At 43.1% G+C, this 27,189-nt stretch overlaps 1 protein-coding gene across 1 annotated transcript in view; it reads left to right on the plus strand.

The window, feature by feature from the left end:
- LOC121171848 (contactin-associated protein-like 5) overlaps positions 1-27,189 on the plus strand; it is a 462,350-nt gene that overhangs the window by 376,148 nt on the left and 59,013 nt on the right. The window contains exons 15-18 of the mRNA XM_041003565.1: positions 6,710-6,837; positions 7,027-7,197; positions 16,390-16,608; positions 22,832-23,071. Of these exons, the coding sequence (XP_040859499.1) occupies positions 6,710-6,837; positions 7,027-7,197; positions 16,390-16,608; positions 22,832-23,071 (758 nt within the window). The remainder of the gene's footprint in view (positions 1-6,709; positions 6,838-7,026; positions 7,198-16,389; positions 16,609-22,831; positions 23,072-27,189) is intronic.

Consider the following 27,189-nt stretch of genomic DNA (forward strand, 5'->3'; position numbering starts at 1 on the left):
TCCTTGCAAACTTTAAAAGCTGCACAGAATCCCAAAATGTTTATATCATTGCTTATGCATCACCCTTCTATGTTGCAGACTTTAATTGTGACTTGGACGATTAGAAATAATCAAGGGAACCTTGAATGCAATTTATACCTTTATCCATGTTTCTATGGGTTTTTTTTTTTTTGCAGAAAAGAATCGATCTTTAAAATTTTTTTTTATTTTATTGACTTCATTTGTTGGAAAAGACTACAGACAGAGAAAGAGAGCAAGACAGTGAAAGAGAAGAAGAGAAAAAGAATCTTCCATGCATTCTCTCACTCCTCAAATGCCCCCAATGGCTTGGGCTCTGACAGTTTACATTCACAAATTGAGAATCCAGTCTGGGTGTCTCCTATGGGTGGCAGGGACACAAGTACACAAGGCCTCCCCCCCCGATACCTGCCGTTGTGTGCACTGGCAGGCAATTTGACTATTGACTAGAGACAGGATCCGGGATTTGAACTCGGGCATTTTGATATGGTGTCTGAGGTGTTCCAAATGGCATTTTGGCCAATAAGTCAGACACTAGCTTCCATTTTTCAATGATTCCTGTTGAACAGAATCAGCTTAGAATTGCCAGGTGTTGTTTTTGCATGTTTGTTTTGTTTTACTTCTGAGAGAGGCAGTCAACTTGCTGAAGAGTTTTCCTAGCGATGCTAGGTGATCACGTTGGAGTGATTAATCCAGACCCTGCGGGGCACAACCACACTCACACTGCGCAGGTCAGAGCACAGTCACACGGGCAGACGCTCATGGCCAGCTGGTTTCACTGGGCAGCACCTTCCGCACAGTGTGACTGCAGGGCACGCTGCTGGGCATGCTGGACTCATCAGGGCCTGTTTGCCTTGCTCCAGTCTCTGTTGTCCCCGGTGAGCTGCTATCACTGTCTGTGCCAATGAGGTAGACTAACTACACATGAATCCCTGTCCACACATCTGCCTTGGAAGTTTGCTGTGCAAATGCCGTGTGTTAATCCATGGGATGCACTTAGGACACACACAATTACAGCTAGTTCTGCTGACAGCACCATCTTTTTTCTGGATGTAAAAGCTAATGAATCTCTAAGTAACATTTTCTTATATAATGGGATGCTCAGATCCTGGAATAGTCACTTATTAAGTGCATGGCCTAAATCATTTTGCCTCTCTGAATTACATGTTCCTGTTTTAATTTTAAAAGGGGAAATAGCTGTCTCTAAGGAGTGTTGGCTGGGTTAGCACTCATCTGTATGTCTAGCAGAGGTGTCATGTAGATATCAAACTTACATTATCTTGTTTTCTATTTTCCAAATTACGTAAGTAAACCGTGACAGGCAATACTGATTTGTAGACATTAAACCAACGTTGAGGAAAGGTTAAGCATATGCAATGAAATAAATGATGTAACAGAAGGAATGGGATGCCCATGTTGTCAAATGCCATTCAACCAGCCTCAGAATTCTGGGTAATTGAGGCTCCATTCCTCCCAACATGGGGAGATGGCTCATCAAAGATGCTCAGTCTGTGCATGAAGCAAAAAGAAACCAAGAGATTGTTTTGGTACTATATAACTGAGGAGTGCTTGGGCTGCCAGAACCCTGTGAAGGTGACCCCAGTGAGTCTTGAGGAATGTGAGGATGGAAGATGACTGAAAATTAACAAACTGAAACCTAATCAATTGTACCACACCTTGCGTGGAACAAGACTGTGTGAATGGAATGGGAATGGCCAGCATGAGACTGACCAAGGGCAACTCAAGGATGTGAGGCATGGCACTGCTGGTTCAGTACAGTTAAGAAGATGAAAACCAGGCATGAGAAAACAACAGACTGCACTCTACTCTGGGTCTGGAAGCACAGAACAACAAGGGTTTATAGGTAAACGCGTGGCCAACTCAAAATGCACTCTAGAGTTTGCCACCCCTCAGGGCCTCAGTTCCCTACACTCCAAGGGACTATTGCAGCAAGTTCACAGAATTGATCTCAGTATTAAATGCAGTTGTTTTTAAAACTGTATGTTAACACCTTAATGACCGAAACAGAGGAGGAGGCAGTGGCCACATTCATGCTCAAAGATGTGGAGGCTGAGATAAAAGAAAGGAAGCAGAAAATCATGCGGGCGGGGAGGGGCACTTTGAATCTACTCAGGAAAAAAGAAAGAGTGAAAAAACAATTATGAGAAGGGGGAGTTGAAGCTCAAAGCATGCTATCCAAAGGAGCCAGAGCGGCCCAGAACCTGCCAACATGACCATTTGGGCGGTAAACCAGTGGATGGAGAGACTCCTCTTAACTCCGTCTTTCGAATGAATTGATTCATTCATCTTTTAAATGATTCATTTGTTTATGTAGTAGGGAAGACGAGAAGCTACGAAAGAAACACATGCAGATGGAGGCAGGCAGAGAACATTCTCCCTGCAGTGGCAGCAATGGCTGGAGCTGGCCAGGTTAAAGCGAGGAGCCAGGAAGTCAATCTAATCCGACTCTTTCCATCAGCACCTGTTGCTTCTCGGGTGGCTCTTTAATAACAGGTCAAAATTGGCAACAGAACTGACATTTGAACCCACATACTCAATCAATGATTTAACCACAAGATTGAAGACCCTCCTCAGATAGTCTAACTTTTCAGGTTGTCTTTGCTTACCTCAGGCTGATGTTGAGCTTGCTGTCTGCATAATGTACTTCCATTTTCCAATTGTGCAAGGGAAGATTTATACGTACTGATGTCAGGACATGGATAAATATCCAAAAATGATATACAAAAGTAAACTCGTAAACCACGAGAATGGAGGATGTAAAATATTTGGGGACCTGTGGAGAGAAAAAGTCACTTTGACTTTCAGGACAAAAAAGGGAGGATTTCAGATGATGACCGCGTGATTGATTCCATGGAGTGAGAACTATGTAGTTAGTTGAGCTACTGTTGAGTCTCAAGCATGAACTATGCCATGGAATAGTGTTGATGGCTACACTTTGTGAATAAGGCTGATCCGTGCTAGGAAGGTACATATTCATAGCACAACTGACTCATTCCTTACATGCCTAAACATGCGCAATCCGTGGCTGTGTTTCTATCACAAGACCAGATTTTGTTTTCGCATCTCTATTTGTGAAGAGTCCTTTTGTTTCAAATTTCTGGAGTGTTCTTTTAAAAAATAGTTTCTGAAAACTATAACTGTAACTTGAATTTGTTTTTCCTCATTGTCTCATTTCTTAAGCCAGGAACTGAAAACACACATTTAGATATGGTTGGGTTTTCAGGCTGCACAGCGGGATGCATATCTCTTGTGGTGTGTAGTTGATCATAGTCAATTTGCTCCATTTACTGTTAATGGCAGCAAAGTGACTCCTTCGCTCCTTTGGAGAATTTTTGTCACCTCATCCCCTTAGTCTTTCTTGTCTTTTTTTTTTAAGCAGGAAATCTTTAAGAATGAAGGGGGGAAAGATAGTAATTGCACAATTGCATCTTAAAATTAAGAAGATCCCTGGGAAGCTTCAACACAGCAGTTTTTACTTGCGAGTATCCTAGGGGACACTCCTTGTTTGCAGCCACAGGAAGTACAGGCATTCTGTAATCCACTCAAAGGGTATTGTGAGTCTTCCCCACTTCTAAGGAAACTGAGATGTTCGGTTCTTCCTATGATTTTCTAGTTTGTCTCTCATATGCACCATATGCTAATTATTTGAGTTCTGGACAAGGAGAGTGGCTATAAGGGAGAAAATGCATTATCTCTCCAAAAAGACTCAGTCACACAACAATTTACAAAGTAGCAGTTTTTTGTTTTGTTTTGTTTTGTTTTGTTTTTTAAAGATTTAGCAGTTAGCCAAAATCGGCCGGTTGGTGGACATATATCCTAGCAGCGGACATGTTATCTGTTTTTACTTTGAGGATGTAGCCGAAAAGCTGGAGTCCTTGCATTCTCTGTGTGTGTCCTTTTGTATCCATTAAGATTCCAACACTAAAATAGCTAGCTAATCTGAGATGACGTTAATGTTTTATCAGACCTCTCCTTGGGAGAATTCTTGAATTTTTTGTCTTGTACACATGATTTTTGGTTTTTGATGTCAGCATTTTCTTCTTTATTAATGCACACAAATTATCATATTCATGAGTACCAAATATTTCAATACCTGTCTATAATGCACAAGAATCACCATAGAGTAATTAGCAACCCCATAGCCTTAAATATTTATCATTTCTTTGTTTTGGAAATAGCCTGCATTCTCTCTCGTAGCTTTTTGAGATGAAATTGCTTTCCATCAGTTACCTTACTATGTTCTAGAACATGGGAAGTTGCTCTTCCCATCCAGCTGCACCTTGCGCCCATTTGCCATGCTCTGTTCCCTCCTCCATGCTTCCCTTTAGTGATCATGAATTCCTCATTATTTAGCTCCTAATTATCACTACTGTGCTCTGCACATCTAGGAAACTAATGTTTCAGGCCTTCCTATGTAGGTGGAAATGTGCGGCGATTGTCTGTCCGTGCCTGACTTACTTCACCCAACACAATGTCTTCCAGCCTCCTTCAGGCTAGTGCAGGTGACATGATTGTGGCTGCAATTGCCATTGTGCATAGATAAGAGCATTTTCTGTATCCATTCATCCAGCAAGGGAACATCTAGGTAGAGTCCGTGTTGTGTCTATCATGAGTAGTGTTTCAGGAAGCATTTCCTTGGTGTATTGAAGCCCTTCTTGTTTCTAGAGGATTTCACATGTATTTCTTGTCCCTTCATGATCCTATCACCTGCAAACTGGCTGACCTCATCATTCAGTGTATCAGATTTATTTTATTATCTTCTTTCAACAACAATCCTCGGGCCCGGCACGGTGGCGCAAGTGGTTAAAGGTCCTCGCCTCGCACACCCGGGATCCCATATGGGCGCCGGTTCTAATCCCGGCAGCCCCGCTTCCCTTCCAGCTCCCTGCCTGTGGCCTGGGAAAGCAGTCGAGGACGGCCCAAAGCTTTGGGACCCTGCACCCGCGTGGGAGACCCGGAAGAGGCTCCTGGCTTCGGATCGGCATAGTATCGGCCCGTTGCGCTCACTTGGGCAGTGAATCATCGGACGGAAGATCTTCCTCTCTGTCTCTCCTCTCTGTATATCTGCCTTTCCAATGAAAAAATAATAAAAATAAATCTAAAAAAAAAAAAAACAATCCTTACAATTTTTATTTCAGATTTTAGTATTTCGTTAGCTTCTTATTGAGTCTCTACTATGCACTAGTTAATGCAGTAGCTACTAAACATAATAGTGATTTTGGCTATGAGCTACTCATCTTGGTACATATGGTAACATCAATAAATAATTTTGTCACATATTGGATTAAATCAAATCTTTTCAGTATAATCCCATGAGCATAAATAAATATGCAGGTTTCCCATAATATCCAATTGCTTATCAGCTGAACACAGCGCTTATGTGGGGTTTGTTGCCCACTAGGTTGGTTCCCATCATGCTTCATTGACTTAACTAAGAATTTAAAATCTGTTTCCAAGATCTGAGATTTCAAAATGTGGTTGCGTTAAGATTCTGTATTGATGAGTGATTTAATTCTATCCTATCAGTGGCCACCTCTGTCTTACTTAGGCAGCAGTATCTACCCATCTCCGTTCCTTCAAACACACACACACACACACACAGATAATGAAAGTGTGTGTTAGACTTCATTGATTGACAATGCAAACTGGCTGAACTCATTTGTATTATCTGCCTGGCCCCAGTAAACATAAGAGTTTGTTTCTCCTTTTGTTGTATTAAACAACATTAAAAAGTAAAATTTTTTGCTGACATATTCAGGTAAAAAATATTCTTGGCCATGTGCATTGAATCATCAATCTCAATATGATTTTGTTCAGTGTTATTTTTATTCCTTGAGTGCTATTTGTGTATCTCAGCACTTTGATAGCAGAATATCAGATTGACATAGACAAGACGCCACAGCCCATAAAGGATGCAGCAGTTGGCATTGAATGGCAGGCATCAGAGTCTACCATTTTCACCCTGAAACAAAAAAAAAAGAGAAAAAAGCAAATGCAATAGCATTTCAAAGTTAGGATGGGGGAGAAGCTGGGACTGGTCTTCATTCCACCGTGGCTCTGTTTGAAAAGATATTAGGACACTCCCAAAATGGATCCAATGCCAGGAGCCAGGAATTTCTTCCAGATCTCCCACACAGGTGCAGGGTCCCAAGGCTTTGGGCCATCCTCCACTGCTTTCCCAGGCCACAAGCAGGGAGCTGGATGGAAAGTGGAGCAGCCAGGACACGAACCAGTTCTCATATGGGATGCAGGTGCTTGCAGGCCAAGGATTAGTCAGTGGAGCCCTTGCACCAGCTGCTCGCCCGTCTGTTGAAGGGAAAGAGAGGAGGTGTTTAATGTCACTTTAGCACTGCATCCAGCAATTGAGATGCTCTTAGTCATCAGGAATGCCAGCCGCCTTTGTAAAGTGTGCTTTCACAAACACATTTAGGCAGGTGTGAAACCCACTTGTGCTTGGAAACCAAGCCATGAATTTTGTAAATGGCATTCCAGCCTTTTACACACATTGGTGAGGCGTGAAAGACCTTCTGTTACCCTTCCCAAATGATCACCCTGCTGCAGCGAGCAAAAATCATTTCTCAAAAGAATGACCTTAGCAGAGAAACCCCCTGGATCCCACATTTTGCACTCTTATTACTTAATTAATTCTCCTTAACTTTGTGTCTTGCAGGACAAACTATACTGGCTTCCTCTCCTTCAAAGACCACTTGCCTGTCACTCAGATCGTCATCACCGATACCAACAGATCCAACTCCGAAGCCGCTTGGAGAATTGGGCCCTTGCGTTGCTATGGTGACCGTGAGTACCACACTGAAGCAAGCTTTCACCCTTCATCACATGAGCCCAAGATGGTTCTCCTTCCCTTTTCCCTGCTCCTCCCATGCCCACCGTGTGTCCTATTCTTAAAACCGATCCATATGCCCCACACATGCTACACCCCGTGAAAAAAGGATGATCCATGCTGAAGGTTTCTTTTTTCATTTGCAGGACACTTCTGGAATGCTGTCACATTTGACACAGAAGCCTCGTACCTCCACTTTCCTACTTTCCATGCGGAATTCAGTATGGATATGTCGTTCTTTTTTAAAACCACGGCTTTATCTGGTGTTTTCCTGGAAAACCTTGGCATGAAAGACTTCATTCGACTTGAAATAAGTTGTAAGAACCCTCCTTTACAAACCTAACATTATCTGTCATCAGATTGTGATATACATGTCTATATATCATATATATGATTTATTTCCATTTATATTTGTATTTTTTCCATTTATTTTCATTGGAGAGGCAGACCAGATTTACTGAGAGAAAGGAACAGAGAGAAGGGTCCTCCATCTGCTGGTTTCATTCCTCCTTCCGCCAACCACTAACACTTGTATGTACTGTCAAATCACTTTCACTGGAGTTTAGTCAAACTTGCAATGATAATCGCACGTTCATCTGAGGCCGGGGCACTCAGGCACACTTAAGAGAGACTCGGAGTCCTGGAAAGAACTTCATAATAATCTGGAAAGAGCCTGACATGACCACTTCTGCCTGGCACGTTGACCATGTGAGGGAAATGGCTGTCCAGTTTATAAGATCCTGGGATTTTATGTGCCTGCGCACGAGGGGTGGGGGAATGAGGTAGAGAAGAGGCTTTCTGCTCTGTGCATGCTCCAGGGATGTTCTGCGCATGTCCCGAGGGTGTATTTGGAGTCTGCCTATGGCGTGTAGCATCGCGTACTCGTTAGGTCAGGTGGAGGCAGGGTCCAGGTGGTGATGTTCTCCAAGGGGTGAGGTAGGAGTCATCCATCACGGGCTCATCCCCACGCCACTTCAGGCAGATATTCTACCTGGCCCCACCTAGCATTTAAAATCTACTATGTATATTCCAAAAATACCCAAGGATTCTTATTACGGTGCCTGATTTCTACATGCAACCACAATCATGACACAAAATGAAAAAGACATAAAATGAAATATTATTGAATATTTAATGTGTAATGCAAGTGTGTGTGTGTATACAAAAAGTAAAGTATATTGCCCTATAAACTTTTTGTAGCAAGGGAGAACATGGCTACCTGTTGGTATGATGCAGTGACAACCTGAGAATGTCCGCCTCTGGGACTTTTCTCATGCTGATCCGTGTTTGATTGCATGAGTCAATTTCCATGCGTATTCATGTTCCAATGAGAGTACAGAGTACTGTCTTCATTTATCCGTCTTCTCTCTTAATGACCAAAAACTATGGTCTCTTCATTGCAAAGTAGAACATTTTCCACGTGAAGGAATGCAAATAAGGACTCTAAATGCAAAGTTATGTTTGGTAAAGATTCCCAAAAATGCCATTTTAAGTCAATTCCGAAAATGATATATTGCCTCAGCACTTTTTTGTGATTTACCTTAAGTAAAACTTCCAAACATCTATGCAATCAAAAATACATATTTTCAACAGAAAGCTTTCCATAAATTTCTTGTCTAATAGGTAAAAGCCTAAAACTTCCTAAGGGATTAGAATTGCTGGAACGCTCTTAGTACACCACTGGTGTCACACCACGCGTGTCATTCACATTCACTCCTTAACAGTAGACACAGTGTTAACAATGGCAGCTCAGAAACAGGCAAGCGTGAACATCAGATCCTAAGGTTTTATCCTTGAAAACAAACATATACGTGTGATTTTACACTGCCAAAAGCAAATGATATATAGAGAGTGTTGTTGGTGTTAATATTCCCCCCCAAATATAATTTTTAACTTGTAAATAATAAAACATGTGATTGTATGAGTTTTTTTTAACGTATCAGTAAACATAAACAATTACTTACACATCTGTTTAAGCAGAGCAAGAAAAGGTTTTGTTGTTTTAGAGAAAGAATACATTATCATTGACACTGCTTAGAACTTGCCATGTGTGATGGTTACAAATACAGATGAGGTTTTCGTTACTGCTGTTATTGTTATAGGTTCTCTGCCCTCAGCATTACCCCTCACTGTTGGATACAGGGTGGACCATCCCATAACTCTTATGCTTGTTGCTAGATGTCCCCTGTCTCTGGGTATAAATGGATGTTTTCTGTGTTTGGATTGTGCTCACTGAATCCGAGGCCAATGCTGCAAGTGTAAGAAATGACCTTGAAAATAGGATCTGAGCAGCAAACATTAGAAATGTGAGACTTCCAGAGAAGGAAACAAGAGCTCAGAGCAGAAGAGGGGGTGGAGATATTTGTGTAAGTCAGCAACAATCCAGCACGCAGCTGGGGCCTTCTTTTGCAGTAGTAGCACTGTTGAGTCCATGGAAGGATGTCTTCTCCATAGTTGGTCTCACTTCTCCTTTCACTCTAAGGATACAGGCTGTTCATGGGCGGAAGCTCTTGTGGCTTTGTAATTAGCAACTTTCAGAACTTCCCCTTTCACTCTAAGGATACAGGCTGTTAATGGGTGGAAGCTCTTGTGGCTTTGTAATTAGCAACCTTCAGAACTGTCTTGCCCAGGCTCTGCAACTGCAGAGTTCAGTGCCAACTATTTCGTAATAGCCTCAATGTAAATTTAACAGAAATTAGGTCCCACGGCTTTTTGATTCATGAAAGCAGTGGCAAATGTCAAGATACATCACCACAGGGCAGTGAGGGATGCTTCAGTGTTAATTACATATCAACGTCCAGTGTGTCTGTACTGTGTCATGCGGCATGACTTGTACCAAATAAATTAAGGTGCTTTTGACGTAAGCTGGTATTAAATGAAACTAAAAGCCACAGATGCCGTTGTTTGCTGTATTATTCGTGAATTAACTGGTGCAGATGACTTCCCAAATCAACTAGATTTTGTAGCCAGACTTCATATTTCCCAATTTTATTACTCTTGTTTGAAAGGGAAGAAGCCCATGTTTGTTGAAAAGCTTACACTTCGGAAATATACCTACATTAATATTCATAATTTAGGCCAATTAAAAAAGGCATTCATAGCAAGAAATCACTCTAGCTATTTAGCGAGAGAATGGCCTTTTGACAGATGCGGTGGCTCTGAATAGATTTTAGTATCATCCCCAATGGTGCGCCTGGGCAGCAGCTTTAAATGTGCATTTATCCAAATTGCTGGAAAAGAGGCAGCAGGCTCTCTTGAAGTTTCCATTCTGTTTCCTTCTGGGTCACTTTGTGAGGATGACATTTGAGTTGTGTCACTTTGCGATTAGGCAGTGGTCTATGAGGAGGCAATATAGGCCCAAGGTCCCAGTGAATGTTTCAGATGGGACTGTGAAAAAACAAAGGGACTGTTTGGGCAAAGGCAGTAGAGTCACTGGTTTCTGCAAGTCAGTATGACACAGTAGGAATAGCCACAGTGACGTGTGGAACCCCCCACGGATCCTGTCCCCTCTTCCTTAAATGGATTTGTGAGACCACCTACGTATCTTTCCGGTACCCATTCGTGCATTACTGAGTGGTCATAGCCAGATGTCAATCTGATATATTTGAACACTGTTAATAGACAATCCTACCTGAACTGACTTAACATGTTGATGCTGGAACGCGAGGCTCAATTCAGATGTCACAGAGCTGGTTGGACTTGGCAGCTGAACAGCGTATTTGGTGATGTGTTTTCTCTTTCTATTCTGACATCTGATAAGCAATTCTAATCCTAAACCATCCCTGGCTGTGGGAGAGATACAGCCCACAGATAAGGAGCTGCCTCTTTTTTATTTGGTTTCCCATTCAACCCTGTGATGTACAAATCATTGGAGCCCCTGTGGGAAAAAAATGACTTTGGCCAGGACAGTAAAGATCGCAGATGGTTGCACACAGGGAAACCTCTGTGCTTGGGAATGGGGCCAGTTTTGTCTAAAACCTAATGAGGAGTTAAGATTGGTAACTTTCCAAAGTAGATCTTGGATATTGTCAGAAAAAATGGTGGCAGTCATGAGGAATCCGTTGCAATTTCCTGAAGTGAATTTCAAGGTTGAAATGTATAATTTGTAAGAAACACCTGGAAAGATATAAGGAATGAATAAGTAACTACTCTTTTTCTCAGTGTACGAAAATTGTTATTTTTAGGTACAGTTGTAATCCTGGTACTGTTTGGGAGCTAATGCAGGGTATATCGTTTTCTTTTTCTCTAAGTGATCAAACTTAATTTTTTTTTCATTTCTTATTGCAATGATCTGACTGCTTCCTAATGTAAGTTCAAAGGGGTTCTTTAATCCGTTTGCATCTGAGTTAGTGGAGAGAGATTTAATTTTTAATTTTCAGAGATATCCTACTAAGGATATTAGCAAATGTGATATTAACCTGAAGACACTACAGCCAGATCCTCAGAGAATAATAACAATGAGTGCTAATTATAATCATAGTCTCTGAGTTACGTGGCTACTCTGATTAGACACTAAACTAAATGCCTAACAATCATTTTTCTCACTTTGTTTTCCAACAACCCAGTAGCTGTCCTAGATGCACTATGATTTTTGGTGCTTGACTCATCTTTCAGTGCAGGTAGGGACGATGAACCCAGAGAGGGCAAGTACAAGCATCAAGGTCACTGGCTTCAGGAGGGCCGGAATCTCAATCCAGCCAGACCTCGCTGCTTTCTGGAACAACCTCAGGAATTAAGATTGAGAGGGCTGGAGAGGACAGAGTACCACTCTACCAGAAGCTAAGGCCGAAGACATCCAGGAACATCTGGCAGTTTTGTTCAGGACTGATGTTTAATTAGATACTTTCATGTATTTATTTTTATTCTGGAGATACAAACTATGATTGCCATCTTATTCTCAAGGAATCCATGTCCCATGCAAGGATGTTTTACTTACTGGGTGTTGCTCATTTAAGAGATGAATACATGGAAGGCCAGAAGAATAACTGGCTAGTCTGTGACTCTTCATTTGCATTGTTTGAAGAACAGAGGACAGAGATAGAGACACAAATGTCACAGATCTTCTATTCATCAACTCTCTCTCCAAATGAGCACGAGAGCCAAAACAGGTCCAGGCCAAAAGCAGGAGGTTGGGACTGAATTTGAATCTACCATGTGGACAGCAGGGACTCGAACACTGGGGACTTCGCTTCTGCATCCCAGGGTGAAATCAGAAGCAGCAACGCTCAAACCCAGGCACATCCCTGGGAGATGTTAGGAAATCTCAATGACATCTTAACTGCTGAGCCAAATCCTTCCCCCAAACCTTGCAGCTCTTTCTTCCATGCATGGGCCCTGAGTTTTCTCCCCGTGGCCTAGAGTGGTGGTTGAGAACTCAGAAGTGGAGGTTGGCATGTTTTTGGTGACACTCAGGCCAAGTACCTGAGTACTGGGAGAAGTGCTGAGCAGGCGTGGACAGACTTCCCCAGTAGGCACTGCGATCTTGCCTGGGTCATGAGAAAGTTATTCTGGAACTTCTCTACAAGGTTGCTTCTGCCCTCCAAGTTATGTTTGGTGGATAGTCTATCAACAGTGTAACATTTAGCATTCCTCCTTTGGTCAGTCTTCCCAAGCTGAGAGCTTGTCTCCATGCATCATCTCTGGATGCTTAGAGTCCAGAGTATGCTTGGTTTTAATCTATTAACATCCGTTAATTAACCATAAATAACAATAATTAAAAAAAAAACCTGAAGAGTTAGGGTTAGGTGACTCCTTACCTTCATTTTGATCTATGAAGTATTTGCTGTCTCAAAGGACTTTATCAGACATTTCCTGGAAGGAGAGACCAAACAGTAAGGGGATCATGGATCTGATGCTTTCCCAGGGCCTGCTTCCCCTTGTCCAGGATGCAGGACCACTGGGCCAAGTTTGCCTTTCCAGCTGTGAGTATTGGCTTATACTTGCCTTAAGTCCACCATAAAGTCAACAGCCCATGCAGAGTGCATGAGTCTGTATCTCAGCTTTTCATCTCAGTAGTTCCCAGACACATCTGTTAATATATGTTATCTTTTCCAGTAAAACTTGTGTCAATTTCAAGAACTTGTCCTAGGAAAAGCTTAGCTTTGGGGGTGGGTGGTTGGCCTTAGTGGCTGTTACCGTACCCACATCCTCCAGCAGACTGTCTAAGGTGTGAGAGTCCTATTCCCTTCCCGATTGCACCTGTCTACTCATGCACAGCCTGGAAACTGAAGCTGATTGACTGAATGGTCCCTGCCACCCACCTGGGAGACCTGCTTGATATTCCTGTCTCTGGCCTGCCACAGTTGTTGATATGGGTTCTTGGACTAGGAATTGGTGAATGGGGGCCCTCTGTCTCTCACAGAAATAAATACATTTGAAATAAGAAATGACTCTGCATTACAAAACAATTGTAAGTGTGCTCTGGAGACACAGCATTTGGGTTTAAATCCAGACTCTGAGTCTGACTCCATGGGAGCTTATTTGGGTTCCTCCACCTGACTTCTTATGTTGCATCCAACCCGAGTCTCTCCCTGAGAAGTGTAGCCCTGACAACTCTGCAAAGCAGCAGTTTATTGAGCAGGTGGGTAAACAAACTGGGGTCAGCTTTCCTTCAGAGTGACCTTGGGATGACGGTTATAAAGGGTTTTTTTTTAGAATGGATGAGTTAGGCTGCCATGGGAACCAGGTAAGTTGGGCATCCATGGGACACAACCATGAGAACAATGGGTGAGTTGGGCAGCCGTGAGAGGCAGCCACAGGAACCAGGATGTAGCAAAACATACAATATTAGTTCCTGGAACTGAGTCACTGCACTTTGTGCTTTGGCCCCCAAATCAGAAGCTAGCGAAGCATTTTGTACAGAAGCATAAAGAGCAGGTTAGCAAACGTGTGCAGACCTGAGCCAAAGTGACTCCATTCTGTGCCTGGGTTCCACACATCTCTGTAACGTAGCACCTGTCTCATGAACCTGTAATGAGGCGGCCGCAAGTTGATTCACAGAAAAGCTTTGTGTTCATTCACAAAAAGTGTATGTTTCATGATAAAGTACTCAATATCTATGAGGTGTTTGAGATCTCCAAAAGCTCATAGAAAATTTATATTACAAAAAAAACCTGACTTTAAATTCATTTGCATAAAAATAAATGAAATGTATCTGTTAATTCTGTTCTATGAAGATCTTGAAGAGACTTTGTCCTGTTGTATTTTCGCTGACTCCTCTTCAGTTCTAGGAAGAAGGCAAAAAACACTAAACTTTAAAGTCTCTAATACTGATCTGAATCCAGTTAAATAGTACCTAAAAAGACTTTCCACCTAAGCTAATATCTTGGTCTATATCTAAAAAGTCTAAAGCAAATTACACTGCCACAGTTTGTAGATGCGATATGACAATTCTTTAATGAACATAAGCTTGACTGAGAGCTTTCCGTAAGGAAGGGGGAGAGCTGTTGTTTGTACACTGAATGAGGTTGTTTGCATCGAGTTTGCAGACGAATGGGGCAGGGGAGAGTCACTGAAGAGATGGTCACACACCAGGGTGTCCGTGCTGGGTGGACCTTGCACACACCAGGGTGTCCGTGCTGGGTGGACCTTGCACGCCATAGGAACAACTGTGCAGAAAGATGTCTACCACGACCTGCAGTGTGCCTCTCTTAGACTCTAGTTGGTCTGTGCTCAACACAATGGTTCATTGGCTAGATCCTCACTTTGCCTGCACCGGGATCCCATATGGGCGCCGGTTCTAATCCCGGCTGCTCCACTTCCCTTCCAGCTCCCTGCTTGTGACCTGGGAAAACAGTAGAGCATGCTCTAAGACCTTGGGACCCTGCACCCACGTGGGAGACCTGGAAAAAGCTCCTGGCTTCAGATTTGCTCAGTCTTGGCTGTTGTAGCAACTTGGGGAGCGAAACAGCAGATGGCAGATCTTTCTCTCCTTCTCTCTATAAATCTGTCTTTCCAATAAAAATAATAAATACATCTAAAAGAGAAAAAAAAGAATCCAACTGATCTTTTCCAGTGTTCTGCAAAGATAAATAAATCTGGGGTCAGTCATGCTGTGTGTGGGGCTGGATGTTTTTGTTGGTGGTCTGAATTCGAAACAGGACTGCTTTGGTTTATATCTGGTTATTTAATTGTTTGCCACCCAATGCGTTTCCTTTCATGCTGGGATTTGTAAGCTTAAACCAGTGTACCTGGGTGGGCAGCCTAATGTCACATGGGAATAGTAATAGCTACTATTTATTGAGCATATACTTCCAGATAGAGTTTTAAAAACTTTTTCAGAATTTGTGTACAAACAACCTGACAATGAAGCACTATTTTTTTCCCCCAGTTTATAGATAAGAAAACTCAGGCAGAGTGAGGTTTGGTTTTGTGTCGTTTGTTTAACGAGCCTTACGTTTCAGAGGCTTCCAAACTCACGTTTATTTCGTCCGCCTTCTCGTGACCTCTCCTTAAGCAGAAGGCTCAGCTGCGAGAGAAGTGATTGAAGCTCATAGAGTTAGCAACTTGGCTTTTGAAGTTTCCTTGCCTGAGACTGGCTTTCCGTTAGGATACAAAGGTTTGTGAGTGGAAGAGACCAGGAGAACAGGATGGGGTTTGTCTTTGATGCCTGTAATAAACTAGATCATATATTTCATGACTCAGTAACCCCTCCCCCACTTTGCTTTTTTTTTTTTTTTTTTTGTCTGAAGGATAGAGAAGCTTGGGCAATTGCAAGGTGCTTAGCAGGAAAGGATGGTCTGGCATGTGGAAGTCCTGAACACCCACAGGGATGGATGCTCCAGCCCTTGTTGATGTTTAACTTATGAATTCCATGCCATGGGCACCACCATCATTACTAGTGCCACTGTCCCTGCCACCACTGCCACAACCTCACCACCACCACCACTATTTCCATCCCTGAACCATCATCACTGTTCCCTCATGATCACTGTTATTATACCTGTCCACCTGGGTTCTGTGATGTATAAGCTACTATTGAAAAGCAGAGTCAGTTATGATAGGAGACCAGGGTGAAAACAAGATTGGATCCGATCTTGTTTACTGCTTTTTCATTGATAAGCAGCTATACTTCTGAGCTTGCTTTTTCACTCCCTCTCTTCATGGGAATGGCACAAATGTTTCTAACAGGCGTGTTTCTGAAAGATCACAGAGGATATCCCAGCACCTCTCAGGTCTTGAGCTTCTAAGTTGCAGGAAAGGAGCTGTCTAGCTGGCCTCAGAATTATAGATAACCAGAATCCAGTGGAAGGAGGAGGAGACCCCAAAACACCAGGACTCAACACTCCTGTCTCAAGTCTGTAGCCCAATTCCTAAATTTGAAGAGTAAGAATCAATCACACGCACACACATACTCTCACACCCTTAATATTTGATGTTTGCCACTGCCAGTGGTGACTCCAATCCTGGCGAGGTTTTGCAAGAAGCGCTCTCCACCATGATGTGGACTTCACAGTCATTCCCCTCTGTGCGCTAGTCACTCCCTTCAACCCTCTTCCTTTCTCCTTCAGCTCCTTCTGAGATCACCTTTGCCATGGATGTCGGAAATGGCCCGGTGGAGCTCATCGTCCAGTCTCCGTCTCCCCTGAATGACAACCAGTGGCACCACGTCCGGGCTGAGAGGAACCTCAAGGAGACCTCACTGCAGGTGGACAACCTCCCCAGGAGCACCAGAGAGACCACGGAGGAGGGCCATTTCCGACTGCAGCTCAACAGCCAGTTGCTTGTAGGTAGGAGGCATCTTAAGGCATCCGTTGTGTGAGTGACCATTCAAGACCACAGTGTGGGTGCAAGAAAGATGCTCCTCTAAGTTAGGCCTGGGGAGTGATGGCAGGATGTCATAATGCTCTTAGCATCACAAATATAGTTCTGCAGATCATTTCATGGATCACAGCTATAAAAAGGTTATGCTCACCATCCACCAATTTTATGCGATCTCAGGCTCTTTTGCTGTCTTTCTGGACAACTGTCTTCAGATGTTCAGGGGCTGTTATTATGTTTGCATTTTTATCAACATAATCAATAGCTGCTCTTAGGAACTGACTTTCTGCTGCAGGAAGTACAGGACTCAAGTCGGAGGGCTGCCTTTGCCAGTGATTCCTGACTAATGAAAGACAGAGGAAGGTCTTCAGCCATCTCAGAGGGGCTTTAGTGATTCTAATACGGTTAAAGCAAGAGCTATTGTGTTTTGAAGTCAGGAAAGCTGCTTGATAGGTTGTAGACTTAGCAACACAATACATGGCCACCAATTATTCCACTGTCTGCTTCCCACTCCCTCCAGGAAACTGAAAGTCAGCCCATGACACCATGTTCATCAGCTAGGCAGCCACTGCTGGCCGTGAAACTGCAAGGATCTGGAAGTGACCATGAGTTCTCTCTCGTTCCATAAGTGGTCAGTGAACTGCTAGCCAGTCAGCACCATGATGGATGGGGAGTATGGATAGGTGGATTCAGAATAAGAGAGACTCAAAGAAAGCAGGAGTTTGAAAGAAGTGTTCTTTCCACGGTGCTTGACCCTTCCCTCTATGAAAATTGACACCAGTTTTCCTTTCTCATAATGTATTTGTTTTGGAAAGCATGAGAGACAGAGAGAGGAAAAGAATTTGTTTACCTCAGTCCAGGTAATTTCCCAGATATCCTTTGAGGGGACCACAAAGATCCCATGGAAACTAGAATTGAATTCTTTTAAAGGCATGTTTCTCATGAGCGTCTCATAAAGCTTTGGTCCCGTGACTGCAATCGAGCGGATTTCTTTAAGGTGGGGACAAAGGGCTTTTTGCGATTTAAACACGTGACAGAGCTTTAAAGTCAGAGATGCTGTAGCCATCAGAGTATCCTCTTGTCTATAAAAGGTGAAGCTGAGATCCATGGCGCCTAATGTAAATGCCACTAATGTAAATGAGTACAGTGCATCAATTTACCTGGATTTAACTGTCTTTATCTGTGCATCTACTGCCTTACCCATTTCTATTGCCTTACCCATCTCTGCACTACAAGTGGTTCCATCACCACTTGTAAAATGCCATCATGCTCAATGGGCATTTCCTCTTCCTTTAAAGTTCTTATTTTAATTAAAAGAGGCACCGGATGGTGGATAGACAGAGGCAGACCTCCCATATTCAAGTTCACATGAGCTATGTAATGAGTGCTTAGTTGCTGTGTAATGAACCTCACGTGCAAGAGCCACTCTGTGAGTGCTGTTTCCACAAGGATGAATGATGCAGAACCACCTGATCCCCCCTGTGTTTTCCATCCTTCACCTCAGTGCTCTGAGAAATCAGATCCTTATCCCTCCACACGGTTGGAGAGATCATGGCTCCTTCCTCTTATGTCATCAGCGACAAAATCAACCACTCAGCAAAATCGCGCCTCTGCCTTGAGAAGTTGAGAGTTGGATGCCTTTAATCCATCCCCATAGTCCCTTTTAGTATTCTCTACTGTCCCCTAATGTTTAAGCAGCTTTTGAAATGTTTATTACAACCGCTTCCACTCCAGTTGAAGCTCATTTCATCACACAGTGGTCTCCATGGAGATGATAATGGGTGATTGCTTGGGTATTTTTCCTATTGGCATAACACATCAGGGTATAGCCTTGCAATTTTCGAAAGACGTGTATGTTTAGTAATTTGAAAGGCAGAGAGAGAGGGGAAGAGAAAAAGAGATCTCCTATGCTCTGCTCCATCTCCCAAATTTCTGCAAAACTGGGACAGTTCCAGGCCCCAGTCAGTAGCCCCAAACACCATGCTGGTCTCTCACAGGGCGGATAGCAGCCTAAGCACATAGGTCTTGTTCAGTTACTTTCCCAGGCACATTATCAGGGTCCTGAATTGGAAATAGATATGGCATCACAATTGACTGTCGTTATAGATCTTATTACTAAACTTGACTGAAGCACCATCAATTGTATCATAAATATTCTTATAGTACAGTCCTAAATCTTTAATTAAAGTAATGATTTTAATTGATATTGTCACATATATTAAAATCTCCAGAACACGTAAAACCATGGGTCTCAGGCCAGTAGAAAATAAACTCATGTAATGGATTTTATGTAATTCATTCATGGAAGAGGAAGCATGTAAGATGTCATGATCTGAGAATACCTGAAAGTAGAAAGTTTTATATACAGTTTAACAAGAAGGAGAAGTTTGGATAAAAAAGTTGTTGGGTTGAATATAAACTGTTTAATGCCCAACAGACCATTTTTTAAAATCATCTGTCACGCTGGAAAATAATTGAATAAAAACTCTTTGCATCTCACTGGGAACATATTGCCAAAGCTTTTTGTACTATGAGTTCTAGTTGATTAGATTTTTGACAGCAGAATTGCCTCATACATTTGATGACATGTTCATCATCAACTTGGTGCCATCCCCTTCCACAAAGGAGGCTCGAACAAGACAGAGTCCCAAAGTGATTATTGTGTAAAGGAAGTGTCAATGTCTGAAACGTGAGAAGGGCTTGACCCTTACGTGCTACTGACCCCGTCCTTCCTGTGGTTCATAGGCTGTAACAGGCTTCTGGCTTGATTCATACCATCATTCTGGGTCAGCTGAAACTACAAGTAAGGGAGAATTCTAGCAATGCATAACCAGAGTTTTATTTCATCTGTTTATCCCTTTGAATGAGCCTATGGTACAGTTCTGAGGGGTATCAGTTCTGGGCAGACCTGGTGGTCTCTGCTGGAGCATGACTGATGCTATGTGCCTTCGTGTTGGTCACAGTGTATGTTCAACCTACTGCCACCTTAGCATTGGCACTGCAGATATTGAATGCACTCAGTTGGCTGTTGACTTGAGGCAAACATAGTTCAACAAACTACTCCATTGTACATTAAGGGAAGAAAAAGGAGGAAGGAAGGAGGGAAGGAAAGAAGGAAAAATGAAAGGATGGAGGGAGTGAGGAAAAGAGAAAGGGAGAAAGAGAAAAGAAAGAAGGAGGAAAGAAAAGCAAAACAAGGCAGAAGGGAAGCAGAGATGGAGGGGGAGAAAGAGACACAGAAATGGGCATAAAAGAGAAGAGAAGAAAGAGTAGATGAAAGAAGAAGGTAGTACTGAATTCAGAGATGCAATCCAATTTTTTAACCTTGAAAAGTTGATTTGTTTGATTTATTTGAAGCGCAGACAGGAAACCAGTCGTTTTACTTCCACAATGGCCTCAACAGGACAAAGCCAGGAGCTGGAAAGTTTGCCTGGTCTCTCCCATAGGTGAGGGCACTAACTTTTTGAGCAACCTCCTCCCAGGGTGTATATTAGCAGGAAGTTGTAATTGGAAATTGGTCTGGGATTCTAATCCAAGTACTGTAATAGGAGATGCAGGTGTCCCAAGCAGTATTTGAATTGCTAGCCTGTTTCAGGAATTTCCTTAGCACTGTGTTTGAATTTTGTTTTGTCTTGTTTTTGAGAATGTGCGTGAAAAAGCAGACACGCAGGAGAGAGACTTGGAAGCTGTTGTGCTTTGCTCAAGGAAGGTTCAATGTACTGAGATGCTTCTCTGCAAGTAATGAATATTTGTCAATATTCATGTCAACACATGGAGCTTTTCTTGGACAGGCTTAGAAGGATGCCAGAAACACTTTTAAGAGTGGATTCATGCACAGTCTGAGGAAACACCATGATAACGGACCCATTTGATGCCAGTGGCCAGCTTAGGAGTCTCACTCAAAGTTGCTTCCAGTCAGAGTCGTCAAGAATGATATGCAGGGCCCGGCGCGATGCTGTAGTGGTTAAGGTCCTCGTCTTGCATGCACTGAGATCCTATATGGGCACCAGTTCTAATCCAAGCAGCCTCGCTTCCCATCCAGTTCCCTGCCTGTGGCCCAGGAAAGCAGTCGAAGACAGCCTAAAGCCTTGTGACCCTGCACCCTTGTGGGAGACCTGGAAGAGGTACCTGGCTCCTGGCTTTGGATTGGCTCAGTTCCAGCTGTTGCGGCTGGGTGGGGAGTGAATCATTGAGTGGAAGATCTTCCTCTCTGTCTCTCCTCTCTGTATATCCGCCTTTCCAATAAAAATTTAAAAAATAAATCCTTAAAAAATGATATGTAAGTCAAGAGGATAAGTGAATTTCTGTTTATTGAATTGTCAAAGAAGCCAAGAGGGCAGATTTCAGGAAAGAGGTGTGCACAGCTCCACGGAAAGGGGAGATTGATGGATCAGGGAAGCAGTGGAGACAACAGAGTGGTGTTGCGATGATCAGATACCCCAGTGGCTGTCAGTGAGTGGCAGTCTGAATTCCATGAGCAGCAAGAACTCCAGCGGCAGCCAGGTGGGAAGAGGAATGCACAAGAAGCTCAGGAGGGGAGTGTAGGAGAAGAACTGCTTGTCCTGCTGATTTTTTTGATTCAACCAACAGCAGAGAGAACAGTCAGCTCCAAACAGGTGGTACAGGAACAGGGTGGACCTCACAGCCCAGACCCCCAACCAGTGCCACATTGGGTACCACACTGTGTAGTGAAGCAAAGGTGTTGGGACTATAAGGACACTGCGCTAAGGACACTGCTCATGCGCTAAGCTGGAGCTAACCCATTTCTGGCTCAGGGTGTGGCACTGTCCCATACCAAAGAGGTACCAATATGGCATCCTACAGGTCCCCCCCAAATCAGGTCCAGGTAGCCCCAAGACCTAATGGCCAAGAGGTACAGAGCTCCATCAATGCCATGTCAGGCACCATTTTGTACAGGCTGTGGGACTGAAGGAACGACCTGCACATGTGCCAAGCTGGGAGCAAACTCCCTTCCAGCTCAGTGCATTACCTGGGTCACACAGGGAAAATAGTACGAACTTCAGCAAACTATGGATCCTACCCAAAATAGGTCAGAGTGGCCCTCAGACCGAATAGCCAGCATCTTCTGGCAAGATCAGCATCACCAACAACCCAATTATTTAAGACACCTGGCATCTCCCTAATCCTGGGAACTGCTCAAACCAGAAATGAAAGAGAGGTAATACAGGCAATGGTGCAGGCACAGCATGGGATCACGGGAGGTGGAGGGCGGTGAGCCAGGAGCTGGGGCTGTGGAGACTGTGGTGGAAGTCTAACACAAAAGCCCAAGCCTGAAACTTGAAGGAGAGAATTTGGAGAGGAGGTAAGGAAAATACCAGAGCCTGTGAAACTGTATCATAAAATATATATTTTTTTAAGAAGTGAAAAAAAGGAGAGCATTGGAACACACACATTGTGGACGATGGCATGCCAGTTAAACCTAAGACTTGTGAAGATGTACACTTTATATAGAGATCCTTTGATGGTGGGCAGCTAGGAGTGATTCAGCATGCGTGGACCACTGAATTCACGGTGGAGAGTGTGCAAGGAGGAAGTCGCTGAGAAACGGGTGGTGGCGTATATCATCTCAATTGTGCTAGAAATTTGATTTGGTTCTAGAACGGTGATTACTGCCCGAAGGGCATCAAAACGGTATAACAGAAACAGACTTTGGGAATGGTACCCATTCTGCCTGCAAGGTGGTGACTGGAAGGCAAAAGTGGGAGCTAAACGTAGAGTGGCATTGCAAGGGTTCAGGTGAAGGTGAGGGACCCTCTGCTAAGAATATGGCTCTGGGTGCAGAGAAAAGCATTTAAGTGCAGAGAGAAGTGGCAGCACAAATACACAGAACCAGAAGGGGTGGGAAGGGCTATGAGTGAGGCAAGCAGAGGGAGAGATTGGAACTACACTTGTGTACAGTATCGAAGTTTCACAATGAATTTTCACAGCAGGATTTGTGAAGTGCCAGATTCCAAGGAAAGTATAGGCTCTCTCCGTTTGGGGGCAGAGGTGCCTGGAGACATATGCATTTTCCCAAGCACTTTGGTTTTCTAAATCTCAGCAAAGCTTTAGTGGAAAAATTCAACACAACCTGTCAACAGAGCGATGTGTCATGTTGCTAAAATGGATGTTACACCTAAAAGCAATAGCTCCTAGATACTGAAACTTAATTGTCTATTTTCTCACGCTTAGGAGGAACATCATCAAGACAGAAGGGTTTCCTAGGATGTATCCGTTCCTTACGCTTGAATGGACAGAAACTGAATCTTGAAGAGAGAGCTAAGACCACCTCTGGAGTCAGGCCCGGCTGCCCTGGCCACTGCAGCAGCTATGGGAGCATCTGTCACAATGGGGGCAAGTGTGTGGAGAAGCACAATGGCTACCTGTGTGACTGCACCAACTCACCGTACGAAGGACCTTTTTGCAAAAAAGGTATGCCAGGGGCAGTTACAGAGAGAGGGGGCAGAAGCAGAGAAATAAAAGCAGTGTACAACTTGCTGGCTGATTGGCTAAACGGCCCCCATGGCACAGTCTGTACCAGACCAAATCTAGGAGCCTGGGATTCTACATGGGTCAACCATGGGAGTAAAAGGGGCTCAAGTAGTTTGACCATCTCTTGCTGCCTCCATAGGCCTATTAGCAGGGAGCTGGATCAGGAAAAAAAAAAAGGTGCAAATGGGACTTGAATCAGCTCTCCCTATGGGACACGAGCATTGCTGGCAGAGCGTTAATGTGCTGCTCCACAGTGCTGGTATCAGGCACTTGTGCAAGGTTTTAACCCACTCAGACTGAGGGCAGGCCATGTGATCTCCACAGCCCCGGAAAGCCCTCATCATATACTCCCATTCAGTCTCCCTTGGTTTGAACCCCATGTCTTTATCCTCACGCAGTTGAACCGGCTGTACAATTACAGTACAGCACACCATTGCTGGTCGGGAAGGCAACGGATGAATGGAGGTAGTGGACTCTCAAGTTCATGGTATTGTAAGTGACAGACAGAGTGATATTTTCTATTTGCTCCTCAGTCTACAATATTCTCCAAGGATCATAGAATTTAACCCTGGAGGAATCTTAGAAACGCTTCATCCTCCCAATTTTGTTTCTTTTTCTGCAAGAAAGAGAACAACAGGTATGTTACTCAGAACAACACCCATAATCCAGCAAAATCTCTCCATTTTCCAGATGTCACCCAGGAAGTATTGAAGTGATTAGGAATTTTAAGTTCTTCCTTTACTTGCTTTTTTTATTATCAGAAAGCAGAACAGCAAGGAGAGTGGAGTAACAGCCACCGTGTGCTGATTCAGTTGTCACATGCCTGAGGCTGTGGCCGTTGGTAGGAGTCAGGAGTCAAGGTGGCCGTCACACACGCATGTGGCCCACACTGCTGGGACCTGTCCAGGCACAAAGAATAGAACCTGCACTCCCTGTGTTTCCATTATCAGGAAACTTGGATCAAGAAAGGAACCAGGTGCTAACTTAGGCTTTGTAATATTGGACAAAGGCGCGTTAACTACCAGGCCAATCTCACCCATCCTAAAACTCTGGGTTCCTGTTTCATTCCCGAGCTGTCTGAGTGTGGTACACAAGTCACACTTTTTTGCCCTGGTGCTCCTTCCCCACTTCTTTTTTTTTTTAATTCATTATGTTGCTCATGGTTGTCTTGATGAATATCCTTCTTGCATAAGGAATGATTCTACCGATACGAATTCTCCAGAAAAGCTCAAAGGAACCAAAGAATCCTTTAAAATCTCATTACCCAGTGTAGATAGGTACTTCAGGTAGTCCATGGAGAAACCACATTATGAAAATTCAGCACATGGATTTAAAACATTGCTTGCAATCAAGGTAAGCTTCTCTCTTCCTTCTTTTTTTTTCATGAACATTTTAAAGTGTCTTTATAGACACTCGGTGATTCCCAAACAGGACAAAACAGGATGCATAAGATTTTTTAGCAGTTCTAAAGCTCACGATTAGAAGGAAAAGATTTGCCTTAGTGAAGAATGTAAACAATATTTCAAGATCTATTTAAAAAAAATGTTTTGGTCATGAAACGACTTGATTTGCACTCAACTATAGCAATTGTGAATATTTCTCATTAATTCATGAAAACCCATGATACTTCTACCAGATAATGCTTTATCCAGTCCAATTTACTGTTGGAATGTAAAGACAAATGAAACGTGTGCAGTGTTTTATTTGAAAACCTCGATCATAAATTCCATTCTTTCATCAGACTCTCTGATTATTTGAAAATATTTGCTTCTGTTTTTGTTGGGAATCATGCTCTCTACTCTGTTGGAGAAAAGAGAATGACAATCATTTTAGGATCAACCATGGCTGTGTTTGCATGGGACCAGGCAGCAATGCTAACCTCACCCTGTAGATTTGCAATCAGGTGAGCTGGACCTACTGGGTTTTCACAGAGTGTTCCTTGAATAGCTTCCAGAATTTCGAATACCTCCCGTAGAGCATCGTCACATGCGAAATAAAGCGAATGTGAAGTTCACGTTCCTAGGCCCAGTTGCTCAGGTCAGCCTCTGTCAAAAAGGCTTCTGTTTAGACCCTCTCTACCCTTCTCCAGGGATGTTCGTCAACTGTTTTCACCAGTGATCTGGCTGTAAATTTAGTCTAACGTCTATTGTGGCTGCTGTTGATGCCCCTCTGTCCGTCATATTACATGTTGGAACATTCTCTGTGTAGCTTCCCATCTTGCTTTGTTTTTTTTAAATTTTCGATCCATAAGTTAAACATATTTTGTGTAGCCTTTTTTTTAGCATGCCTCCTATTTCCTGGTTTGCAAACTGTTTCTACTTTCTGACAACTCTCAGGAAATGACTCATCCTATATTCAGGAATCTCAGAGTACACAGATGGGCTTTTATATGAAATGATTTAGCAGTGTCAACTGCCTCCTGGAGTGGTGACTTGAAATTAATATGGTAAATCATGAGCATAGAGAGTCTCTGTGGTTCTTCCTTGGGGCTTGGAGATGATGGATATCATATCATGGTGTGACAAACAACCATCAGGTTGTGCCAAAGAATTTCTATGAAAAACGACACGTACGCTTTGATTATCTTCAACTATTGCCAAAATCACCTTAAAGATCACTTAATTTGGGGGGGCTAGCTCTGTGGTTCAGACAAGTTAAACTGCTTCCTGTCATTCGAGCATCCAGTATGGGTGCCAGTTTGAGCCCTGGCTGCTCTGCTCCCTATCCAGTTCCCTGCTAATGCGCCTTAAACAGCAGAAGCCAGATGAAGCACCTGGTCCTTGACTTCAGTGCGGCCCTGCACCTGCAGATGTAGCCATCTGGGCCGTGAACTAATGGATTCTCTGTCTCCCCTCTGTAACTCTTGTTTTTCACATACGTAAGTCAACCTTTAAAAATTTTATTAATATTTGCTTTCTAGCCAAACACCTAAGTCTTTTTCCTACTTCTTCCTGTGAACATGCATGGCAACTGAGGGTAAAGGCTAAGAACCGCCATGCTTGCATCACTTCATTTCCATAATTACCAAGTTGTGATCATGTGGTCACCTCCTGTCCTTGTCCTTTGCAATGTTGAGCAATTTTCATACATAATGTCACTTAATCCATAAATATCGTACCATGTATTGCTCAAAGAAATGGACTCATTAAAAACGCATCTCCACACCATCATCATCAAGCAATTACGTAACAATAATAGTGTGTTGATGTATTTTAATGCTATGAAATAGTCAATCCATAGTCAAGTTTCTAATCATTTCATTAATTTTGAATTAATTTTTTGTAAGTTAATTACACATTCACTAATCTCACATTAACCACTAGCCTACTCATTATCCAAGACTGAGCTTCATCATGCCCTCATTCGAAATATAATTTCACAACTGTGATTGAGGCCAGCTATCACTGATGGGAAGACCTGTGTGCTCTGTGGTTTTAGATTTTACCCTTTAATCCTTCCATCATGCCACGATTGACCTCCCCTCCATTCATGCTGCATGTACAAAGGCTGAGTATGGTCTAGAAGAGCTGAGATGGACAGAACAGGTTTCCCCTTGAGCCAATCTGGTTTTCTCCTTGGACCATACTAACTCTTAGCCATCCTCAGAGTCCACACTTCAAGGGTCAATCATGGCTGCTCCTACTTCAGGTTTGTCCCAGGCTGCCCTGGACCTCAGGTCATCACACTCTGCAAACCATTGTCCTCTCTCCTCAGATACCAAAATGTAGGCTAACTTCTGAATGGGTTATGTAATGGACAATTCATCTTTTTTTTTTTTAATTTATCTGCAAACTTGCAGATTTGTTGTTGGGACAAAAATCCTGTAATAACAGATTTAACAGAGGAAAAAAAAACTTGTTGCGTGTATTTAGATGTGTAGTGGATGTTAAACAATTGAAAAGTTAATCAAAGTTGGTGGCGTAGGGTATGACCTTAAACAGTATTTCAATAAGGAACAATGACATCTGAAGAGGAGACAAAGCAAAAGATGTAGAGTTTCAGATTCCAGAGGCAGGGAGACTGTGGGAACTTCTCCCAGTTGCCCACTGTGTCCATGT

This window comes from Ochotona curzoniae, unplaced genomic scaffold, assembly GCF_017591425.1.
Source record: "Ochotona curzoniae isolate NIBS_2020 unplaced genomic scaffold, NIBS_Ocur_1.0 scaffold_274, whole genome shotgun sequence".
Taxonomy (NCBI): Eukaryota; Metazoa; Chordata; class Mammalia; order Lagomorpha; family Ochotonidae; genus Ochotona; species Ochotona curzoniae.